This window comes from Aspergillus pseudonomiae, assembly GCF_009193645.1.
Source record: "Aspergillus pseudonomiae strain CBS 119388 unplaced genomic scaffold BDV37scaffold_8, whole genome shotgun sequence".
Taxonomy (NCBI): Eukaryota; Fungi; Ascomycota; class Eurotiomycetes; order Eurotiales; family Aspergillaceae; genus Aspergillus; species Aspergillus pseudonomiae.
Window position 1 is genome coordinate 530,507 of NW_022476000.1, and position 20,199 is coordinate 550,705.

Here is a 20,199-nt window from a genome sequence, read left to right on the forward strand (position 1 = left end):
CTGGGGAAGTGCAACCGCAACCCTGTGGAACAGATGACGTTGGAGAAGATTCACCCGGTCTCTCCACGAAATCGTAGTCACCACATGCAACGGCGAACAGTTGGATTGCTCAAATAAGAAGAGGGAGAGAAGGCAATGCAGAATCATGGCCGGACGAACATCAGGTGGATCAGGAGCTCCCTATATGGAGATAACGCCAGACGGGACATGAGAGACGAACAAGAATGAATGCCCAAACAGATTCAATTCATTGATGAATTGATTGGAGAGAAACGACCTGAACGGAGGAACTGAATTCATGGAGAGAAAGAGATTGACCATGTTTGTTTGTCTCCTCCGCGGATCACGAGTTGGGGTCGATGACATTTCTCCCCCTTCTCCATCTTCTTTCTCAGTTACCTTCAGCCTTTCAACCTTCAGCGATCAAACACAACCTGTCAAACCACTCCCGACACCCTCTCATTGGTTAGGCTTCTCATCCCGGACCAGGTCCACGGGGAGAACAAGGAGCCAATGAGGGCTTGTCAGTGGGGGGGTCGTTGACATCATGGATGGTCGGGGGTTTAAGTTGGACTGCCAAGTCGCATGGGAGAGCTTTGCTCAGTCCTTCGTGAATCAACGAGAAGTTGCGAGATCGAAGATCCTTCTGCACGCAATCGAAAATTCAAAAGTACCTCCCTCCATCTCGAGTGAGATGAAATCATCGAGTGTCCTTTCGGCGACCTGGCAGGCCCAATGGACAGGGAAGAAGACCATGGTACCCTGACGGACGGTTGGAACTTCAACTGTGATCGACGATGATCAAGAATAATAATAATAAAAACAACAATGGCAAAAACAATTTACTCAGAATGTGATCGAGGGAGACCATCGGCGATGACCGCCAACTGGGTGGCCGAAGAGGAATCGTGTATCATGATCTCCAGGCCCAAACCCGAACCCCCAATCAACGTGAAGAAAAAATAGAAATAAAGAAATAATAATAGTAATAATAATAAATAATAATAATGATTATTATGATGATGATGATTATTTTAACAATAAAACTTGTCCTGATTCATCGATTACGTTTCAAGCAGAAACAGTAAATAAACTCATCGCACGAGTCAGCGACACTCCTCGGAGGAGATACGAGGGACCCCCAAAGCTTTACAGGACCACTCTCAACAACAACGGGGAGGGATTCTTCAATAGGCTCTTTCATCCTATCTGCAGTCAATCTACCTGCCTGAACCAGTAAATTTGGGACTTTTATCCTTTTCAACCATTCCGATCAGGGAGAATGGGGATCGGATATGCGGCGAAACAAGGTCTCCCAGCATGATATCAACTGTGGATACGCTGATAAAAAGTCTGTACCTTACAGTGAACTCAGATCACGGAGACTTTCTCAATGTGCTGAGAGAGGAAGGACCCTCGAGGGGACTCTCAACCAGTGCACGGGTCAGAAAAGGGTGCCAACCAAGGTTGAAACCGTCTGTCAGCGGTGGCCAGAGCTCCCGGTCTTCTCTGTCTCCCCGACGAGGTGGGCGGAAAACCATGGGTCCGATCAGCGCGATCACATAATCTGGTACCCTAGAGCTCAGTGTGCAAACGTCACCTTCCCGCCAAGAGTGACACCTCTGGGTTCCAGTGCAGATGCTCTTTCTTTGTCTTGGAAAGAGGAGACCAACACCCCATTCTGGTTGGCGGACTCCTCTTCCCTGAGTGGAGTCTCCCGCATGCATCTGATAGACCTGGTCGATAGCAGAGAGCGGATACATGCTAAAGAATCCCTCCTTTGCTCTTGGATCCGCTCGACGGGTAGAAAAGCAGGATACTGTGTACAGCCGATGGGTAGATCAGATGGAGGGGGAGTAGTATGTATGAATGTATGTACGGTACGGGGGCATACAAACCGTCGTATCCGATTGATCCGTACTTCAACAACCTGACTCATGTCTGCCAGGACCAAGACGAGTGGAATTGGGGTTGAGAAAAATTAAGAAAATCGGGAAGGGAAAAGATTCAAAATAAACATAGGAATCAAAAGAGAGAAAAAAAAAATAAAAATAAAAAAATCAAATAAAATCAAGAAACAGGTTTTAGTAGTATCTGTAACTTTATTTTTCGTTGCCCCGTACCGTAAACCATCGATGTATGTTCCGACAGTACTTCTGTATCAAACGGCGATGATAAGCAGAGCGAAAGTACAATCCTGGTAAGGACGAAAACACAGAAAAGAGAAACCATAGCTGTGTCGGATCAGAGGGCCGACGATTCAACGTTGACGGATCGACAGAGCTTACTTGCTCCTCCGCGTGAAAGACACCCCCCCCACTCTATTAAGATTTAATTGATTGACACCACCAGTAAGAAACTCCCTTCGCCGTCTAGCCACGTCCCTACCAATAACAAGCTTCAGGCGGTGCGGTTCCCTCCTTCCGCGGCCTTGTACGCTGGAAACAAACCGGATATCGTCGTTTAGCCGGGACGGTCTAGATTGTGCCAACCATGCTGTATCCTGCATTCGCCATGCTCGGCCGTTCCCCCACGAGCCCAGAACCTAATGTGATAACTGTCCGATTGGCGACCCTTGACCACCGTCAGACGATGACCGTCAATCACGAACTCAACCCCTCAAGGTCCCTTCCAGAAAGATACGTGCTTGGTGTTATGATTCGTCTACAGGGGGAAACTACACCAAAGTTTATCATAGACAGGAGGGGGAAAAAAAAAAAAAAGAAAAGAATCAAAAAAGGCTTGTGATCGAAGCAGGATTTCTTTCTTGCCTTGACTCGTCACCCGCCAACGTGACATTCGCTGTCGGCCAACGGTTGCTCCCAACTGAATAACCTGAAGAAAGACCCCAGCCGCGCAACCGATCCTTGATTCTGCCAGACTCGCAACTGTTGATTGATGCTGCCCCAACTGCTGATCAACATCGTCATCACCCGCTGATTTTCAATCTCCCGCTCGATGGCCCGGAATGTGTCCTGCCCGCCGTCTCCCCCGTCTCCCCCGTCTGGGGTCAACAGTGGCCCAAGAACATGGCCGAGGCGCTCCACACTCGACAGCCCGAAGGTGAGGCCACTTCGGCCAGCGTCGCCCCCAAGTTCATCGACTACACCCGCCCGCTCCGTCTCGTACTGTAGCATCGCACAGAGCCCGAAAAAGGCGCAGATGAGATTCAACTGCATGGGCGTGGTGAGCGCCAGGACAGCAAGACCGATCGCTTGCAGCTTCGTGTGACCTGGGGGAGAGAGGCCACCGCCACCGTCGCCATTGCTCTCATTGCGCTCCGCGATACGCCCGTAGCAAATGTTAACGAGGACACGGTACAAGCGCGCCGACCCCAGGATTCCGCCCGGCAGTCCGGCGAGTAGAGCCTTGAATACCCAGCCAACACTGAGAACCTGCGAAGAGAATTTACGGGAAGCACCGTGGTCGAACATTCCGATCAAATCGATGGGTAGTTCGCCACGCCGGACCGTTGTCTCAATCCTATCACGCACATTTTCAGCGGACAGCACCTGTTTCGCAAAGTAATCGTAAATTCGGGCGGCCATCTTCAAGTCGCCCTCGTTACAGAACACTTCTGGTGTGGACAATGCTGGTCACTGCTTTAGTAAGTAGACCCAAAACCGCGATCTGTAGTATACGGATAGGAGATGCCTACCAAAGCATTTCAAATAGGAAATAGTCGCGACGAAACATGTCGGTAGCCTGAGGGTGGCCGGTGCAAACTCCACTGGAAGGTTGAGAAAGCTATGCCCCCCTAGCCGAGCTAGACTCTCCAAAGACCTGCCTTTCAGTGCAGACAAATCGCAGGATCGAGAAGAGAAATTGGCAAATGTTCTCATCCGACGCAGCGTTCGTGAATGGGTCACGGCGGGCTGAGCTTTCATATGAAGGGTTGATCGCATTACTCGAATCCGACCAAGCACCCTATCGCGGCGTCGTGGGCACTCGCTGTCTCTAATCATGGGATTATTGACTGTTACTCCATGAGAAGAGGTTTATCACACCAAGTGGGCACTTCAAGGGTAAATATACCTGGGACTTTATCAGGGTAACATTGGTCCAAGTCCAGTGGATCTAGATGTAATCGAGCGGCAAGCTCATTGAAGGCGATAGCGGCTGTGTGTCGATCGATGTGAAGCGACCAAGTGCTATCTCTTGACACGGTGCGGGACGAACTGACGAGTGATAGGTTTTCATGGTCGCGAAAAGATTCTTGATCGAAGGGATTTCCACATTTTGCAAATATTCCAGCCATTTGAGCGATCTCGGGATTCATGTCACCACAATATGAGCTAGCTTGTGTTGCGGAGCTGGTAGTAGTCACCGATGGCTCTAAGAAGGGGTAATAACTTGATACTCGACGACAGGGCTCCCCAAGCTCATCGACCGGGTTCTGACGCACATTTTCCCTGTGGCAGAGAGCAATAGGCGCTAAGGTGTGTTTTGACGGATGGTGAGATACAGTCATGCTTGTAAGATCAGACTTGTGAGAGAGTGTGGTCCTGTCGCTAGCCTTTCTGGCCTCGTAAGGCCCCATTAGGCTATTCTGGCTCTGAAGTAGCCTCCGCCCATTTGCGCTTCGATGATCTCCAGTATTATCATTTACGGTACACTTATGGTTGCAGCATTTCGAACCCCCAGCAACGCGACCATTGTGCAGTTTGGGAGCACTCAACGGAGACTTTTGGCGTCGAGACTTGCGGGAACGTAGGAAGGTCACAAAGCGTCCAGAGCCTTTGACCAAATGCAGAGAATCGGCAGGTGAGTCCAAGGAAGCAACTTTGGTGTCATTGGTGTCTGCTTGAGGGAAGATGTCTTCCAGCACAGGCGTTGGCGCATGCTGCGCCTGTGGGTTGTCTTGTCGTAGGGGATTAGGGTGGCTTTCTCTGGACTGCTCGTCGTATGCGGAATAGGATCCCTTTCCAATGGACAGATCATGATTGATATCACTTGGCAACCCTGGATACTGACGGTGCTGAGCATCACGTAACTTCGCATGGCCTGCAAGAGTCCATGTACGTGCACTGCTTTCGCTTGCGGATGATCTGGAAAAGAGGCTGAGGAGTCCCATTATTGCCCCAGAATACCAAAAGCGAGACGCAATGGGTAATACGCGAAATCGTAGATTACTCCGGTTGATAAAATGAAAGAAGGACCAGTCCGAAGACACTGAAGATTGAAATATGGTAAAAGACCATAGCAGCAACTTCCTCCGGCGAATGTATGGGTCGCTCTTTCTGTTCTTGAGTATGCCAAATGCGCACAACGGCCCTGTTCAACATATCAGCCGGTGAGAGGCATCCCATTCCAAAAATTAAACGCATCGGCTCTCTTACTGTATGAGAGTCGACGGCTACAGCTGCACCATACAATGCCATCAGAACTATAGAAATACAATACACACTCCCACAAAGATAACGGAGGATAGGTTGAGAGACAGAGACAGGTATCTTCACAACAATAGCCATACATGAAAGAAAAATCTATTATGGTCAATCCAAACGCCAATGCTGAATTCGTGGGCAGAACGTAAACCCGACAAGCGAGGGCCAACCCAATAGAAATCTAAACCATCATACAATACCTTGTTTTCTCGTGCACTGCAAGTCGAGAGGGATCCATGCCCCACGAGACGGGCGATTTGAACGTAACCATGTTTCCGTCGAATCCTTCACAGTAGACCATGTCACTAGCCTTAAAAAACAGAATCAAACGCCATTCCCATGCAAGTTTTAATTGTGCACCAGGCACCGTGAGCGCGATGTCTGGATTGTATTAGGACGATTCGTCGTTTTCGCCTTCTAGAAGAATGTATTGCAGAATATCACTTAATGTGAGAACGCCCTTTAGTCGGAAGTTTTCGTCCACCACGACCAGGCGGTGAACACGAGACTTGCGAATTGTGTCAAAGATAGTATCCAGACCATCATTCAACGAGCATGTGTAGATACCAGGGAAGTCCTAGGCAGGTCCTATGTCAGCCCATAAATAGGAGGAAAGCTTCAACAGTCGAACATACTGGGGAACGTTTTTTCAACGCCTCTCCAACCGTTAGACTTAAGTCATCGTACACGCCGCCTTTGATCAATGTTATAACATCAACTGATTCGAAGACGTTGTACACAACACCTGGAATTAAGTGGTACTTTTAGCCATTGGACAGGGGTTTCCACGGGGAAAAACCATACCTTCCGAATTCACAATGGGTACACTCGATATGCTCCGCTCCACAAGGATATGGATTACATCGATAACAGGCGTATCCATCGATGCTGTTGCTACATTGTCATAGCTACCTAGCAATATCTCTCCTAGGGGTCTGCGCAGCTTCTGTGTGTCACTGACATTGACGGCGACGAACTTCAAGATACGGTACTGTGTAACGACACTCAGGACATGGTGTCGGTCCGTTTGACTATCGTTTGTAACCAACGGGATTCGTCGAGCCCGAGAGTCAAGCATGCGCCGACAGGCTTCATAGAGAGGCCTCTCCGGATCAATGGAAATGGTCTCCGGCGGAGCAACCCCTAAGGCCTTTTCTACCTCTAGATTTGTAACCTATTATCAGTTCCGGCCCAGGAGTATATTAAATTGCGGGATGGGGCGAGTGACGCACCTCGGAGGCTGTCCAGTCGGAATTGATCGATCTCACCCAGAGCCGCGGGGTTCTGGAAATAATATTGAATGACATTGATGTAATCGGAGGTGGTTAGAAGGCCCGCGAAAGTCGAGGTTTTAGAGTCCCATAATGGAGCTGACACGATACCTGTTGCTCAAACAATGCGAGACCTCGTCAGTACATCTTCCTCCCGAACATCGAATAGCCCGTATGCGACGTCGCACCCTTGTGCGGAAGAAGCGCAGGCAGGGGACATGGCGCACCGCGCTATTCACTAAACAAGGGAAGTACATGCCATTTTGGATCAAGATATTCAAACTCTCTTTCACTGACAAAGAGGTGTCGAAGATGATAAGCCGAAAGCTGAGCGGAAGGACATCGTAACTGTTACGGACTTTGAGGAAGTTGCGAATGGCACACTACACACAGATATGATCGATAGGTAGAGTTATTAGCCAAAGTACTCAACTAGACATATTGACAACGGTTGGAAAGAAGAGCATAGGCGAATGAATCATAGAGAATTGCAGCTCGTGGCCGGAGATAGTAGCGAGATGGCCTGAGGCTACAAGCCCGAGACTGGACCAATACCAACCAGAGGGAAAGAGAGAAATAGGGCAAAACAAGCCAACAATGAAATGATTAGGGCGAATACAAATAGACCCGACTACAAAAAAAAAACTCTATGAAAAATTGAAACTCACTAGGCCCTGTCGCTCCTCCCGATCGATCGCCCTTTCGGGCTGAGCTGGGGGCATTGGATGCGAAAGACCGCGCGGGCGGAGGTATGAGGAGGGCTGCACGAAACCTCTCTCGGGACCAGACACAGGGTGACGACTAGGAACGGAGGTGGGATTGTTGGTGGTGCTGATGGGAGTGGGAATTGAAGTCGTCGTAGTAATGGGGGAAGCGGGAGGAGGAGCAGCATCCGTAGTGTCGTTGGTCGTCGTGGCGGGCCTGGGCGGCAGTCTGATTCTGCCCGTGGGGTTCTTGTCCGCCATCGGCAACACGGTCAACGGTGAGAGGACGCCGGGATCAACGTATGGCTGGGAACCTGCATGTAGCTGGGAGGGGCCACGCTGGACGGATTACCTGTGGGGTACAATGTCTCTGACTTCTCTTCAAGGCATGTAATGTACCAGGAAACAAAGAACAAACAACGTGGTAAGAGTAAACTGGTGGGGAGGGGAGCTGGGAACACCAGTGAGAGTTAAGTACGACAAACAATACAGGAGATCATAATAATGGTAATATAGATGGGGATAATTATCGATTGTTAATGGAGAAAATCAACAAACAAATACATATAAGTAAAATATAGTAGTACCCTATCAAACGATCTAGCTAGCTTTTCGTCCTTTAAGTTTGTAGATCGACAGCTCCGTTTCTGGGAAGTCGTATAACGGTCAAAACGGGTCGCTGAAACGAGAGGGGAAAAGATAGTGAGAGTCTCGGATAGACAAGCATGGCAGTTGAGACTTTTTTAATCTTATGACAGAATCTATTGATCCCCCACCAAGCGTCTGATATCACTGCACACATGGAGGTCAGCAAGAGATACCCCGCCATCGCACACGTGACATCGATCTGGGGTTCAACGGTATGGGAATGCATGTCTCGCCAGAATGATCTATTAATATGAAGTCATTGGGCATCCTCAGTGAAGTAATATGTCTATATACAAGATACGCTTTTGCTTCTTGACAAAAGTAATAGTCCTCCCAATGGATTGATCGCGTAAGCTGTTTGACCGAAATGAAAGGAAATGCTCAAATGCGCTTAGCGTTAAGGACCATTGTATGAAAACAAAACAAGACATATCGATCCGAAAGTCCGTTCCCCCAGTTCGTGGATGTTGGAGGAACATAACAAAGCAAACATGGTGTAACATATGCGGTCTAGATGTATATGTAGAAGATGAACTCAACAATATGCTAAGGAACATTATGTAAAAGATGCAGGGGCTGTAAACATTACTCACGCCATTGAAGCCCAGGTCAGAGGACAGAATGACATGATGTTGAGAGTGGTTCCGAGTGTTGTATTATCGATACGCAGGTGGTTACTCCGCTGGAGCGCCATTCGAGGCCTCTCTCTGCGCTAGGCTGGGAGTGCTTCCTGTCTTCAAATAGTTCTCGTATTCGCCAATTCTCTTTCCACCTTGGACCCACCGCTCGCGGTACGCAGCCCTCCTGTGGTCAGCAAGCTGGTTCAGGGTTGGCCAGTAGGCCGCATGGTCGTATCTGAACTCGACATCACCTCCCATGGATTTCATCAGATGGGCGGCAGGGACATGTTGACACAGATCCTCATTGAATTTGAGCTTCTGCCGGGTCAAAGGATCGATGAACGGGGTGATCAACTTGAAGAATCCCATAATCATGAAGGGCACTAACGCACACATGAAATCAGTAGAAGAAAAAGACGAAGACACGAGCGTCACTTACTGTTGATGACCAACGCTCGACCCATTCTCTCCGGGTAGTGGTTTTGGAGAAAGTTGAGCGTCTGTTTGGCCTGACCGACGCTTGCATTCTGACCTGACTTCGTTTCATTGTAGTTGACAATCAGCGCCAAAGTCTCCTGATCTGGCGGCATCAGATCAATCACCCGTTCCAACATAAAAACTAAATGTTGAATCTGACGGTCGCTCTTTTCCGTGTTCTGATTCGACGGCAGAAGGTAGAGACAAGGACGCGCGTGGATGTCATATCCAAGGAGAACCTGCTTTCCCGTCTCATTCTCAACTGAGATGAAATCCGCGGTCAGCTTTTCCACGCCGTATTCACGACGCCACGTCAGAGTACGTTCCAACCGTGCTATGGCTTCGGACACGTTCCATTTCGTCGCCCGCAAGTATCGAAGCAGGCATTCCCGGGTCAAGAACATGCGCTCATTGTCAGTGATGGGTTCCGTGGGGGCGTTCTTCGCAGACGTCGTCGGCACTGTTGTCCAAGCGGAAACGGCCCTGAGAACAGAATTGTATTTTTCGTGTTGGTCGGCGGTAAGCTCAGCAGGCGGAGTAGGCTTGGCCGAGTCGAGAGGGTGGGGGAAGGGCTTCTGAATGAGCCCATCGGCGGCGGAGGATGGGAGCTCTGATTCAATATCCTTGCCATTGGTTGCAGGCTGAGCCTGTTCGACAGTGCTACTGGAACTTTCAGCCGTTGCGGAAGGTGCGCTTGTCTGTGAGTCGACCGCTTCACCGCTGTGGGCTGACATAGCTGGGGCAGTGGGTTCAGAGGTTGCACTCATGGTTGCAAGGAATAGTATGCGATTCAGTTCAGTTCAAGTCTATGGGATGTATCCTAGGTCTGTAATTCAGGGGGCAATGGCTCGCATAATATAGACTAGCGACAATGGCAGCTCCCCTGGAAGATTTGTTCTTTTCCGCGCAGGTTTCAGCGCTGAGTAGGCTCAGTGTTGATCGACAGGCCCACAGGATGATCGTTCGACATAATAGCCGGAGTACTTACGTGGACATGTCCCTGAAGCCATTGCTGTATCGGGAAGGCGGTCATTCCTCTAATTGATTTCCCGTCCCCGTGCCCAGCACGCGGCGCGCGTTCTCCGCGCGTTCTCCAATATCGGATTACTGCATCGAGGTGATTTCACTCTGGTCCTACAATTGAACGCAACGCCGTTGGAACTGACTCGGTGTCGCCATGGAGGACATCGTTGGAGAGCTCAATGAGCTTTTCGCAGCTTCCTCTCCCGATGGACTTCCTAAAGATGTCCTTGCAGAGCTTCAGTCCCTGCTGCGAGTCCACTCAATTGCCCCACAGGAGTTATTTTACAAATGGGAGTCGTTCTGCTTGAAGATGGGCTCCGAGGAGACCAAATTAGATTTAGAGACTGTGAGGCTGTTTAAACGCGACGTTCAGGAATCGCTGGAGCGAGAGACTCGAAGCAAACCCGGCCGACAATTACCCACCGCTACCCCGCGCGCTGCAGCAGCGACTGATGTTTTTGGGATGTATGTCGCAGAACTATGCCATATTTAGAGGGGAGATTATTGACATGAAAACCATAGACTAGACGGATTAACGCCAACTGCGTCTCACGGTCGAACGCCGAACTCAGGCAAGCGGAAAGCGGACTTTGCTTCTCCCTCCGCATCTAAAGTTGGAAAGGTCGATTCGCCAATCGGTTCTAAGGCCCTGGGAAAGCGCATGAATGATGTTGCAACAGGAGATGGAGCGCAGTATGCTTGGAGAAGACTATTCTACCTTTCTGGAACAATATGATTGACTGCGGACACAGGCCTGTTCCTTTCTCGGGGCGCCAGAATCCCGGCCAGACGCTTGAAACCCTCAACGCGCACCTGTCGATGCCAGAGACCCCTATGGCTCCCTTTTCAGAGGCTCGGATACGACCCACTGCGAACACAGATTTGAAGAAGTTCGGATACAAGCCAATGGCAATGCGACTGTCTGAAGCGTCCGAGATTCTCGATGACCGCATTGACGAGTTCATGTCGTTGTTCCAGAAGGAATACGAAACAGAGGACCTCCCCTTCGGCAGTGCAGCGACCCAGAGCACCAGCGAGATTGTTGCGGTCGGACGCATCGCGTCAGATAGCATGGAAGGAAAGCTTAACCCAGCTTCTCTTGTACTCGAGACCTCGAGGCGGACAGGAGCTGGAGTGCGTGTGCCTTTGAAAGTGGACACTCTACCGTCGGTGAACTTCTTCCCAGGACAGATAGTTGCTCTACGGGGCATCAATGCGTCCGGAAACTACTTCTCGGTCAAGGAAGTCCTATCCACCCCTCTCTTACCACCCGCTGCATCGTCTGTACCCAGTATGGAAGCCATCAACGAAAAATTGGAGGAGGCTGGCTCTTCTCCATTGAACATCATGATCTCCTCAGGGCCGTACACAGCCGACGACAACTTAGACTTCGAGCCGCTCAATGAGATATGCCAGAAAGCGGCCGAGAGCTACGCAGACGGACTTGTCCTCATGGGTCCATTCTTAGATATCGAACATCCACTCCTAGCGTCGGGAGACTTCGACCTCCCAGAATCCAACGGATACGACCCAGACACAGCCACCCTCACAACCGTATTCCGGCACTGCATCACGACACCCTTACAGAGATTAGTCGCGGCAGTACCCAGCATCACGATCGTGATGGTTCCCTCCGTCCGCGACGCTGTGAGTAAGCACGTCTCCTGGCCGCAGGAGCAGCTCCCGAAAAAGGAGCTCGGCTTGCCCAAGCAAGTGCGCATGGTTTCCAACCCGGTCACCCTGTCTCTCAACGAAACCGTCATTGGCCTGTGCTCGCACGACGTCCTCTACGAGTTGCGGAGAGAGGAGGCTCTGCACGGCAAGCCTAAAGAAGGCAACCTGCTCACCCGGTTGTCCAAGTACCTCGTCGAACAAAGACACTTCTACCCGGTCTTCCCGCCGTCATCGCGAGACGCCCTCCCCAAGCCCGGGATCGAGAACGGACTAGCCACGGGCGCCACCCTAGACGTCAGCTACATGAAGCTAGGCGAGTGGTGGAACGTGCGGCCAGATGTGCTCATCGTCCCCAGCATGCTGCCCCCGTTCGTCAAAGTGCGTACCCCATCCCCAATCGATCTCTCCAACACATGCTGACAATATACAACAGGTAGTAGACAGCGTCCTAGTAATCAACCCAGGCACGCTCTCCAAACGCCGCGCAGCAGGAACGTACGCTCAAATGGCGATCCACCCACGACAAATCACCGAAGAAGAACGCGAACAAAAACACATCAGCCACAAACTCTACGAACGGACCCGGGTGGACGTCATCCGCATCTGAAGTACAGTACCTTGGACTCAATAGATATACCATAGCATGTATAACGCGGGGCGCCCGGCGTAATAATGATAATGAAACATTACATCGCACAAGCCGTACATCTCACAAAGAATAAGAAAAAAAGAAAAAAAAGAAACAAAAAGGGGGTATCAACCGAACCCATCCATCCACCAAACCCCTCAAAAAAGCAAAGAAAAGAAAAAAAAAAAAAAAAAAAAAAAAAAAGAGAAAGATCACCGCAAACAAACCACCCTCTTCCCGCCCATGCGTCTCCCCCCCTCATTAACCCTAACTCCGCCCGTTTTCCCAGCACCCCCCGAATTCACCAAGCGCTCGAGTCCCAAATCCCTCCACACGGCCTCCCGCCGACGCTCCATAGCCCGACTGATCCCAAACGCAGCATGCTGGTCGGGGACGACATCATCCTCGTCTTCGGGGTTCGGGGGCTGATACTGCGGCGCGACGTAGATGTCCTCGATGGGCAGGAAGGAGGGGACAAGCGTCGGGGACGAGGAGCCGTAGGTTACGGTGTGGTTGTTGTAGAGGTGGGATGTTGTGCTGGTGCTCGGGGTGGCGGAGGTGTGGGGGCGCGTGAAGTCTTCGAAGTAGTCGGCTAGACGGGGGTGGTGCATGTGTAGGTGGGTTGGGGTTGAGTCTTTGCTCTTTTTTCCTTGTTGTTAGTATGGCCTTAATGGGTGGGAGGGGTAGGTGGAGATTGGATTGCAGGGGTAGTTACCATTTTGAAGGGTTTGATGTTGATTTTGCGATTGGGGTTTATGGGTGCTTGGATGAGTGAGGGGGTTGATAATTGAGAAGCTTGCTTTGGGATAGTATGTACTGTCGATGAGGTGGATGTAAGTAGATGATGGATGTAAACATCTGGAATTGACGGCAGTATTCTACCGCTTTGGTTTATCTCCATGTGACTGTTGTCTTATCACAAGTGGCATGGATTTTACTATTTTACGGTCTGGAGACATAGTGACAGTAGTATAGTGGCTGGGAGTCGTGTACACATGCCATACATATTGAATCATACCCTCTGGCGAAGCCCGAATCTATTAAAAACCGATGGATATCCCGATAACCTGAGCTACATTTTTCATTTCACGAGAATCAAAGGGAACAAAGAACAACAGGACCCATCATTCACATGTTCGTACTCATCCGATGCACGACCGGAACCGCGCTTGGCGGCAAACTGCCCATCTCTGTGACTACCATGTCGACGTACTCGGCTGGGGTCACGTCGTACATGATGTTCAAGAGCTGTAGATTAGGCGTTTCCTTCCAGTTTGCAAGAGGAGACGAGCCCTCGGGCAGGGGTGTCGACTCTGCGGGGGGAGCATTGGCGGCAGCCTTATTGCCACCCTTCTTCGCATCGCCTTTCTTCGTATCGGCCTCGTCAGCGGGGCCCGACGGACCCGTCACTTGCTTCAAGGGCTGGCTGGGGACGAGCTCGTCTGCGTCGGCAATTTCGTTGACGACAATGCTGTCGAGGGCGACACGGTCCGTGAACTTGACGGTCTCACAGCACACAATGACAGGTACCTCCACGCCGCCGGCGCGCTCCTTGGCCGACATGGCGACCAGCGCTGTACCGACCCGCGAGTAGAGTCGTCCGTTACTGGTCATGGCGTGTGCGCCGAGGAACACCTTTGTAGCATCCTTGATAGCGTGACTGATACCGTTGACAAGAGAATACTGAACTTCTAGACCCGCATTGGCCAGCGTGCGGGCCAGGTTCTTGCCTTCAAACAACGGACGGGAGTCGATGATGGACACGCGGAACTTCTTGCCCTGTTTGTGTGCGGTGAGAAGTGTCTGCTTCACGATCGAACTGCCGGCGAAGGTGACGATCACATCGCCATCTTGGATCTTCTCTGCGGCGCTGGTCGCAATGACCTGGTCGGCCACGGTAATCTTTTCACGGATGAAGTTGTCGATAAAATCGCTCAGCGTGGCCTTAGCGCTGGCCTCGGGGACGGAAGGATCAATGGAGGAGATTGCCAGTTTAAGCGCACGGATAGCGTTACCCTGACTGATAGAGAGAGGACGGCATGTAGAGAGATAGGTAATCTGATGGGAGAGGTGGGTAGTCAAGTGACGGGAAAGGGAGGTGCCCAGGGGAGTCGTATAAGCCTCGATGACCTAAAATAACCACCACGATCAGCACAAAACAGCACACCACCAAAATCAAAAACAACAAGACCCCAATACACACCCTCTTGAAAGCAAGCAAGGTCGCCACACAGCGAGCACTGCTCCCGCAAACGACATAATCCCTCATCTGCAGACCCAGCGCCAACACGGCGGGGTGTACTTCCTTTCCGGCACCGGCGATGGTAGTCCTCCTCGGCTGTCCATACAAATGACCGAAGACAGCGACGTTCTTATCCTCCTGCTTCTTTTTCTGTTCCGTCGCGCTGGCCTGTGTAGCCGATCCGCGTCGATGTCTCTGACTCTTGTATGGCTGTCCTGGTGCCTCCTTTCCTCCAGCGCCGCCTCCAGTTGAGCCCTTCTTGGCCGGCGCGGCGTTAGGCCCTGGTCCGGCCCCTGCACCACCACCTCCGCTAGCTTCTCTTTCAGCCCTTTCTTTAGCTCTGCGGGCGGCCTTTTCGGCCTTCGCTTTTTTCTTCAGTTCAGCTGGGCTGAGCTTTTCCTCCCCTGGAGCTCCGCCCGTGGCGGGAGGGGCATCTTTGGACTTAGGCTGTTTAGGTGGCTTGGCGGGTTTGGATGCGCCGTTGGACGGCTGCGCGGGTTGGGAGGGGGTTTGCTGGGAGGACATGTCGGGGGTGGATTGTTGCGTCGCGGGCGCAGGGCTTGGTGAAGTGGAGGGAGGAGAAGTCTGCGCAGGGTCGACGGGGTTCGCCATGGTGGGAAAAAGCGGGCTAAATGACGATGACGACGGAGCGGAGGGGCATTGGCGACTTTTTTTTCGATAGAGGGTTGTGGGGATTAAATGAGATTGGGACTTTCAAAGGAAATGTGACTTTGACTCACCCAATTCGGCATGATGCCATAAGCCGGCACTAGCACTAATGCAGCCCTAGTCTCGTCCACACTGTGTAGTGATTTAGCCTTTCCTGTACTATAACTAGACTAGTATCTGTTGGCACTCTTTACATACATCCATAGGTAGTTTCATATTCCATACGGATTCTATTGAATCATAACCAATATCGGACATATTCTCCATATCAAGTCAATCATTCAATCATGCGTCACACCCTAGAACTCGTCATTCATCGCGGAATTAAAGGAAGCATACCAGGAAGAAAATAGAAACCATAAAGAATAGACAACGAAAGAAAATCCCAAAATATCCGCCCAACACGAAAAGAAGATCCAGATATCATGAACAAAAAGCATGTACGAAAAGCACTCTGCCACCAGAACCCAGTAGTAACCCAAACACCCAAAATTCCGCAGCGCCCGTCAATCAGAAAGCCACCCTGCAGGCCGAGCCGTCCGTCGTCATCGATTATTCGTCCAAACTTCTCCTAGCGCTCGTCGTCGTTTCTGATCTCCCTGTTTCTGGCACGCTCGGAATCGCTCATGATCGGAGGCCAACTTACGCTTGAACAGGTTGATATCCATGAGCAGATCCTCCATATCAGCCTGCATGTCATGAGCCTCAAGTTCGCGACCCTTAATCCGGATCGTGTCCTCATCTTCCCAGATCAGGTCTGGCTCGGGTTCCACATCTGAAATTGGTGATCCGGGGCGGTTTTCCTTATTGTATTCAGTCACAGGCGAAAGACCCCCTCGACGTTTCTCAACGGTCACAGGTGGGATCGGATTTCTCAAACTATCGAGAGCCAACTTGAGGTGATTGCGAAGTGCCTCATTTTCTGTCTGCAGCTGCTTGATCTTGCATTCACTGACCATCTTCGTCTCCTCCATTAATCGCTGCAACTTCTCCACCTTTTGCTGATACTCCTCCAGTTTCTCATTCTGATTCTCACTTTCTCGACGGTTGGCCGTCGCTAAACTGACACTGAGTTGCAGCGTCCGGATCGTCTCCGCCATTTCTGCAATCTGTTTGTCGCGCTCAGCAGCAGATAAATGGTCTTGATTAACCCGAGCACGAGTACGGATACGTTTCGCTTGGTCTGCATAGCGGAGGGTAGATAGTGTCTCTTCGTAGTCTGACGGGGAAATACAGGCAATCATGGCGGTCTTCGAGTTGCCCCCTAAACTGTCTTTGAGTAACCAGGTGAGGATGGAGTCGCGATAGGGAACAACGTCCTTGCCCTTCCGCTTGCCGGACCGGCCTGCCTTTGGATCTGCCAAGGCGGCAATAACTCGACCCAATGTCGTGAGCGATTTGTTGATGTTCGATCCTTCGCGTAGTCGTTGCCCGGTCGCCTCCGTAGACTTCGCTCGTTCCGATCCTGCCAGGTCAACCAGACGGATTCGTGCGGTGCGTTCCGTCGTCTCGTCGGTTGAGAGGTCATGGTGGATCTGTTTCAGGGTGATTGTGAAGACGGCATGGGAGCGGGACGAGGTATCGTTCATCTTGGTGCTCGCTACCGTGCGGGAAACATCACCTTTGCGCATGTATTTCATAAGTTCAGCGAAGTTTTTAACCGTTGCCTCAGTCAAGTCTTTCACGTAGGGACCTTCAGAGGGTGACTCGCGGATCCGAAGATAATGGGGCGGATCGGTCCGAGGCACCAGCAAGTCGCGCACATGTTCGTTGTAAACCTCGAAATAGGATACGCGGACGTTGAAGCTGATATCGGGCGACTGAACGCCCTCGATGCGCTGAAACAGATCCTCGCAGGTCCGTGGAATTAAGCCCGGCTGGTCCGGAGTGCCCATCATCGTGTAACTCTTGCCGGAACCTGTCTGACCATAGGCGAATATACAGGTGTGGTATCCTTCGAAGTTGTGATCGAGAAATTCTTCTCCCAGGCAGTTGTACACATCCTCTTGGTGCGCATAATGATCGTCATCGGTATCGTGAGACCAGAACGAGTTGTCGAAGATGAATGATTTATCCTCCAGTACCTTCCCCCGTGCTTGCGACTTCGGCTTCCCTTCGTCTTCCGCGTCAAGTTTGGGCGCCCGTAGTTTGGTCGTCTGCGTCCGGGGGTCCATGGTAATCAAGCACTCCGCATTGCGCTCAAGTTCTAGAATATCCAATTTTAGTCAACTGTTATCCTTGTACGCCTACCGGCGTGCACACGCCCTACATACCTCTGGGCAGGAACTTCCTGACCCGAACCACGACACGGACATTACCACCAGGAGACGGGCTCGTGACGCCATCTCGATAGGTGCCGAGCATGGTCCCGCCTTCCCTTGCGCGCAAAGAAGGGCTGGAAGCGTTCGACCGTAGTGCGGCCGCGGAAGCAGTCGTCGATCGGATTGATGGGCTGGTGATGCTCGTTAGGGCGGAGATGTCGGAAGACGAGGCGGATGATTGTGATCCAGGCCCATAGCCATGACCGATGTGGTGGTAAAACCGAGGGTCCAAGGACATATCCAAACTATGTTCCTTCAATAACTGTACAAACTGAATGCTGAGCTCACGTTGGCGATTAACTAATTGATGGTACATACAGACAAGTGCACCACTGCCGGAGGGAATGCGATCCGAAATGGTGTTCAAAAAGGGATAGAGACAAGACGCTGTGACCCGGCGCAGGGAGCAAGTGGTGCCTTCCCTTCTTGCGAAATAAGAGACTTGAATATAAAGGGATCAGTATCCACTCAAGGTTGACAGGCACATTGACACTCCTTTCGATCAGGGGGTAAACAGCCGAGAGTTAGTTCACTGGAGAGGGGTCCCTGCGATGGAAACTGAAAGAGAGAAACATGCAGTAATGAGCGCAAGGGGGGCGAACAAAGAGGCCCTGGTATCTCCAAAACAACAACTGAAGCAAAAGGAGGTCTAATAACAAACGCAAGCGTTTGCAATCGAACCTGAAGATAGACTCGGGCTTCACATGGCGGTCGGCCAGTGACGCTCGTTTGGGTTTTGCCGTTTCCGGAATGGTATAGGCCTCAGGCAGGGAGAAGCCGCCCCGCGGGCGGAGCGGTTACCATAGCAATCTCCAAGATGACGACCTTGCCAAGGAAGTCTCGTCGTGGACCCAATGCATGTCATACTCATACGAGTTAATAATGTGGCTCATCTACAGTTACACATGTTTCCTCCATTCAACCCTGAACTGTTGCCGGTCGGATAACGAATGCCCCCGACACGGCGAATAACTATATTTGGTTCATTCATGCATACATACGTACATTTCATTATAACATTTTTGACCTTTTCTCCTCATCCAACGGGATCCATCAAGGAAAAGACAGAAGGGCGCCGGGTCGGACAGCGGCATGCTATGATACAAAGAGTGACCTAGTGGTAGTCATGGAAGTCTTTATTCGCCGCTTCGTACGCATCCGCCTCGTCTTGACCGAGGATTCCTTTCGACAACTTGGCGCCATCAGTGTACGAGAGGTTCGGTACAGGGTTGCCGTGTTTGTCAACAGTGGTCTCCAGCATCTCTTCCGTATTCCATTTAGAGAAGTCCGGCTTATTGGAGCCGGTCGCGGAGCTCATTGCTTGTTGTACGGTCTCCTGGCCCTGGCGTAACGTTTCCTGAGCTTTCGAGAAGATCGGCATAGTGATGACCTGCTAAGTCACTACCTGATACTTTCCTCGATTCAAGTCTGGGCACCCACGTACTAGTGAGAATCTGTGTAGACTGAAATTGATAGTGTAGATCAGTTTGGCAATACAATATTCGTGATAAAACAGAAGAAGGCGCTCGACTTGCGCGGGGTTTATTAATACCATCCTCGGTGGCGGGAATGGGTTGGTGATGACGACAGCTTTCATCACCACTTCCTGGACATGCTTTGTGTGCACAAGGTCATTGACTATAATGCGAGCCACTTATGGCTCGAGAGTCCGCAAAAGGAAGTTTGCTCCCCGAGTGGTATCCAGTCAGAACGACGGACGGCTCAGTCTGGACCGTCCATACGCATGGGAAGGTTCTCCGCGCCGATCCAGGTAGCTCCGGTGATGATCGGGATAAAGACCATATATGGCATCACGTAGCCGGGATGGAAGCTTGTTACTGTCGAAAGCAGCTGCCCGGGTGTTGTACTCATTGGCTAATCAGTCATGGTGGTGAAACCGTGGGCCAGAACATCGGGATGATGCAAGAATAGCGGGAAGACCCTATTTGTAGTAGCTGCGTACAAGTCACGGGTACTCGTAGTCAGCGTCAATTGAGGCAGTTGAAAACGTGACGTGACACTGAAGCGGGAAAATGTACCGCCAATAGTAGAGGATAACCAATTGTACTGTTTAGTACCTGGGTAGAGACCTTGTTGGTCTATATTTGATCCAGTATACAAATTTAACTAGTGGACTGTTTACTTCCCTCCAGCTCCCTCTGTATACCGGCCAATGCGTCCTTGTAATGATTAATCTTTTCCTTGTGTTTCTTATCTCTTCGGCACAGTTCCTTGCGAACTTCTGTAATATCTGCTCGTAGTCTAGAAGTCTCCACATATCTGGCCGGAATGTATGTACCTACTCGTAGCCGCCACGCTCGGCCCCCTCGAGGCCTTTCTTTACTTTAAATTCGCTCCTCATCGCTGTCTCTCTATCAATATCTTCTAATATGCGAGAGTGTCCAGCTCTCCCTAGTATTATAACTTGCACTGACTTCCGTGTCGCTATTCTGCAGAATTGTCTACTTTCTGTACCAGGAGATAAACTCTTACTTGAAAGTATCTTAAAGCCAATCCTTAACTCGAACTTAATAT

At 50.9% G+C, this 20,199-nt stretch overlaps 9 protein-coding genes across 9 annotated transcripts; 2 read left to right on the top strand and 7 right to left on the bottom strand.

Annotated features, from left to right (window-relative positions):
- Positions 1–1,030: 1,030 nt before the first annotated feature.
- BDV37DRAFT_208758 (uncharacterized protein) lies at positions 1,031–2,041 on the top strand. Its single transcript, XM_032079970.1, has one exon. It carries the CDS (start codon positions 1,296–1,298, stop codon positions 1,932–1,934), a length of 639 nt encoding a protein of 212 aa, XP_031945414.1. The 5' UTR covers positions 1,031–1,295; the 3' UTR covers positions 1,935–2,041.
- A 739-nt stretch (positions 2,042–2,780) lies between these two features.
- Positions 2,781–5,074, bottom strand: BDV37DRAFT_268838 (uncharacterized protein; the record flags this gene model as incomplete). The annotated part of the gene is made up of 2 exons (XM_032084246.1): positions 2,781–3,592; positions 4,057–5,074. 2 exons carry the CDS (start codon positions 5,072–5,074, stop codon positions 2,781–2,783), a joined length of 1,830 nt encoding a protein of 609 aa, XP_031945415.1.
- A 552-nt stretch (positions 5,075–5,626) lies between these two features.
- Positions 5,627–7,802, bottom strand: snf4 (AMP-activated serine/threonine-protein kinase regulatory subunit SNF4). The gene is made up of 6 exons (XM_032079972.1): positions 7,327–7,802; positions 6,918–7,041; positions 6,620–6,769; positions 6,192–6,548; positions 6,023–6,132; positions 5,627–5,964 (listed from the first exon to the last, which is right to left on the bottom strand). The coding sequence occupies exons 1-6, from the start codon at positions 7,621–7,623 to the stop codon at positions 5,779–5,781; spliced, it is 1,224 nt and encodes a 407-aa protein (XP_031945416.1). The 5' UTR covers positions 7,624–7,802; the 3' UTR covers positions 5,627–5,778.
- Positions 7,803–8,271: 469 nt separating this feature from the next.
- On the bottom strand, positions 8,272–10,039 carry BDV37DRAFT_208848 (CRAL/TRIO domain protein). Its single transcript, XM_032079973.1, has 2 exons — positions 9,070–10,039; positions 8,272–9,013 (listed from the first exon to the last, which is right to left on the bottom strand). Exons 1-2 carry the CDS (start codon positions 9,872–9,874, stop codon positions 8,685–8,687), a joined length of 1,134 nt encoding a protein of 377 aa, XP_031945417.1. The 5' UTR covers positions 9,875–10,039; the 3' UTR covers positions 8,272–8,684.
- Positions 10,040–10,166: 127 nt separating this feature from the next.
- Positions 10,167–12,458, top strand: BDV37DRAFT_208861 (DNA-directed DNA polymerase alpha subunit POL12). Its single transcript, XM_032079974.1, has 4 exons — positions 10,167–10,595; positions 10,653–10,823; positions 10,883–12,182; positions 12,238–12,458. The coding sequence occupies exons 1-4, from the start codon at positions 10,285–10,287 to the stop codon at positions 12,409–12,411; spliced, it is 1,956 nt and encodes a 651-aa protein (XP_031945418.1). The 5' UTR covers positions 10,167–10,284; the 3' UTR covers positions 12,412–12,458.
- A 186-nt stretch (positions 12,459–12,644) lies between these two features.
- BDV37DRAFT_279470 (Apc13 domain protein) lies at positions 12,645–13,043 on the bottom strand (the record flags this gene model as incomplete). The annotated part of the gene is made up of 1 exon (XM_032086340.1): positions 12,645–13,043. The coding sequence occupies one exon, from the start codon at positions 13,041–13,043 to the stop codon at positions 12,645–12,647; it is 399 nt and encodes a 132-aa protein (XP_031945419.1).
- Positions 13,044–13,297: 254 nt separating this feature from the next.
- BDV37DRAFT_239933 (translation initiation factor eIF2B subunit delta) lies at positions 13,298–15,340 on the bottom strand. The gene is made up of 2 exons (XM_032081011.1): positions 14,636–15,340; positions 13,298–14,562 (listed from the first exon to the last, which is right to left on the bottom strand). The coding sequence occupies exons 1-2, from the start codon at positions 15,284–15,286 to the stop codon at positions 13,561–13,563; spliced, it is 1,653 nt and encodes a 550-aa protein (XP_031945420.1). The 5' UTR covers positions 15,287–15,340; the 3' UTR covers positions 13,298–13,560.
- A 98-nt stretch (positions 15,341–15,438) lies between these two features.
- BDV37DRAFT_208892 (kinesin-3 family protein uncB) lies at positions 15,439–18,546 on the bottom strand. The gene is made up of 3 exons (XM_032079976.1): positions 17,983–18,546; positions 17,617–17,926; positions 15,439–17,549 (listed from the first exon to the last, which is right to left on the bottom strand). Exons 2-3 carry the CDS (start codon positions 17,900–17,902, stop codon positions 15,889–15,891), a joined length of 1,947 nt encoding a protein of 648 aa, XP_031945421.1. The 5' UTR covers positions 17,903–17,926; positions 17,983–18,546; the 3' UTR covers positions 15,439–15,888.
- Positions 18,547–18,656: 110 nt separating this feature from the next.
- On the bottom strand, positions 18,657–19,207 carry BDV37DRAFT_208879 (uncharacterized protein). The gene is made up of 2 exons (XM_032079975.1): positions 19,105–19,207; positions 18,657–19,054 (listed from the first exon to the last, which is right to left on the bottom strand). The coding sequence occupies exon 2, from the start codon at positions 19,043–19,045 to the stop codon at positions 18,779–18,781; it is 267 nt and encodes an 88-aa protein (XP_031945422.1). The 5' UTR covers positions 19,046–19,054; positions 19,105–19,207; the 3' UTR covers positions 18,657–18,778.
- Between the last annotated feature and the right edge of the window lie 992 nt (positions 19,208–20,199).

Bases quoted from the DNA above. Each gene is read 5' to 3' on its own strand.
- BDV37DRAFT_208861 (XM_032079974.1), top strand. From the start codon at position 10,285: ATGGAGGACATCGTTGGAGAGCTCAATGAGCTTTTCGCAGCTTCCTCT. The intron at 10,596-10,652 runs GTATGTCGCAGA...TGAAAACCATAG, and splicing joins GCGACTGATGTTTTTGGGAT to ACTAGACGGATTAACGCCAA. The intron at 10,824-10,882 runs GTATGCTTGGAG...CTGCGGACACAG, and splicing joins GCAACAGGAGATGGAGCGCA to GCCTGTTCCTTTCTCGGGGC.
- BDV37DRAFT_208758 (XM_032079970.1), top strand. From the start codon at position 1,296: ATGCGGCGAAACAAGGTCTCCCAGCATGATATCAACTGTGGATACGCT.
- BDV37DRAFT_208892 (XM_032079976.1), bottom strand. From the start codon at position 17,902: ATGTCCTTGGACCCTCGGTTTTACCACCACATCGGTCATGGCTATGGG. The intron at 17,550-17,616 runs GTATGTAGGGCG...TGGATATTCTAG, and splicing joins CAGGAAGTTCCTGCCCAGAG to AACTTGAGCGCAATGCGGAG.
- BDV37DRAFT_208848 (XM_032079973.1), bottom strand. From the start codon at position 9,874: ATGAGTGCAACCTCTGAACCCACTGCCCCAGCTATGTCAGCCCACAGC. The intron at 9,014-9,069 runs GTAAGTGACGCT...TGTGTGCGTTAG, and splicing joins TCGAGCGTTGGTCATCAACA to TGCCCTTCATGATTATGGGA.
- BDV37DRAFT_208879 (XM_032079975.1), bottom strand. From the start codon at position 19,045: ATGCCGATCTTCTCGAAAGCTCAGGAAACGTTACGCCAGGGCCAGGAG.
- BDV37DRAFT_239933 (XM_032081011.1), bottom strand. From the start codon at position 15,286: ATGGCGAACCCCGTCGACCCTGCGCAGACTTCTCCTCCCTCCACTTCA. The intron at 14,563-14,635 runs GTGTGTATTGGG...TGGTTATTTTAG, and splicing joins CCTTGCTTGCTTTCAAGAGG to GTCATCGAGGCTTATACGAC.
- snf4 (XM_032079972.1), bottom strand. From the start codon at position 7,623: ATGGCGGACAAGAACCCCACGGGCAGAATCAGACTGCCGCCCAGGCCC. The intron at 6,770-6,917 runs GCATGTACTTCC...TTTGAGCAACAG, and splicing joins GAATATCTTGATCCAAAATG to GTATCGTGTCAGCTCCATTA. The intron at 6,549-6,619 runs GTGCGTCACTCG...TTACAAATCTAG, and splicing joins CCGACTGGACAGCCTCCGAG to AGGTAGAAAAGGCCTTAGGG.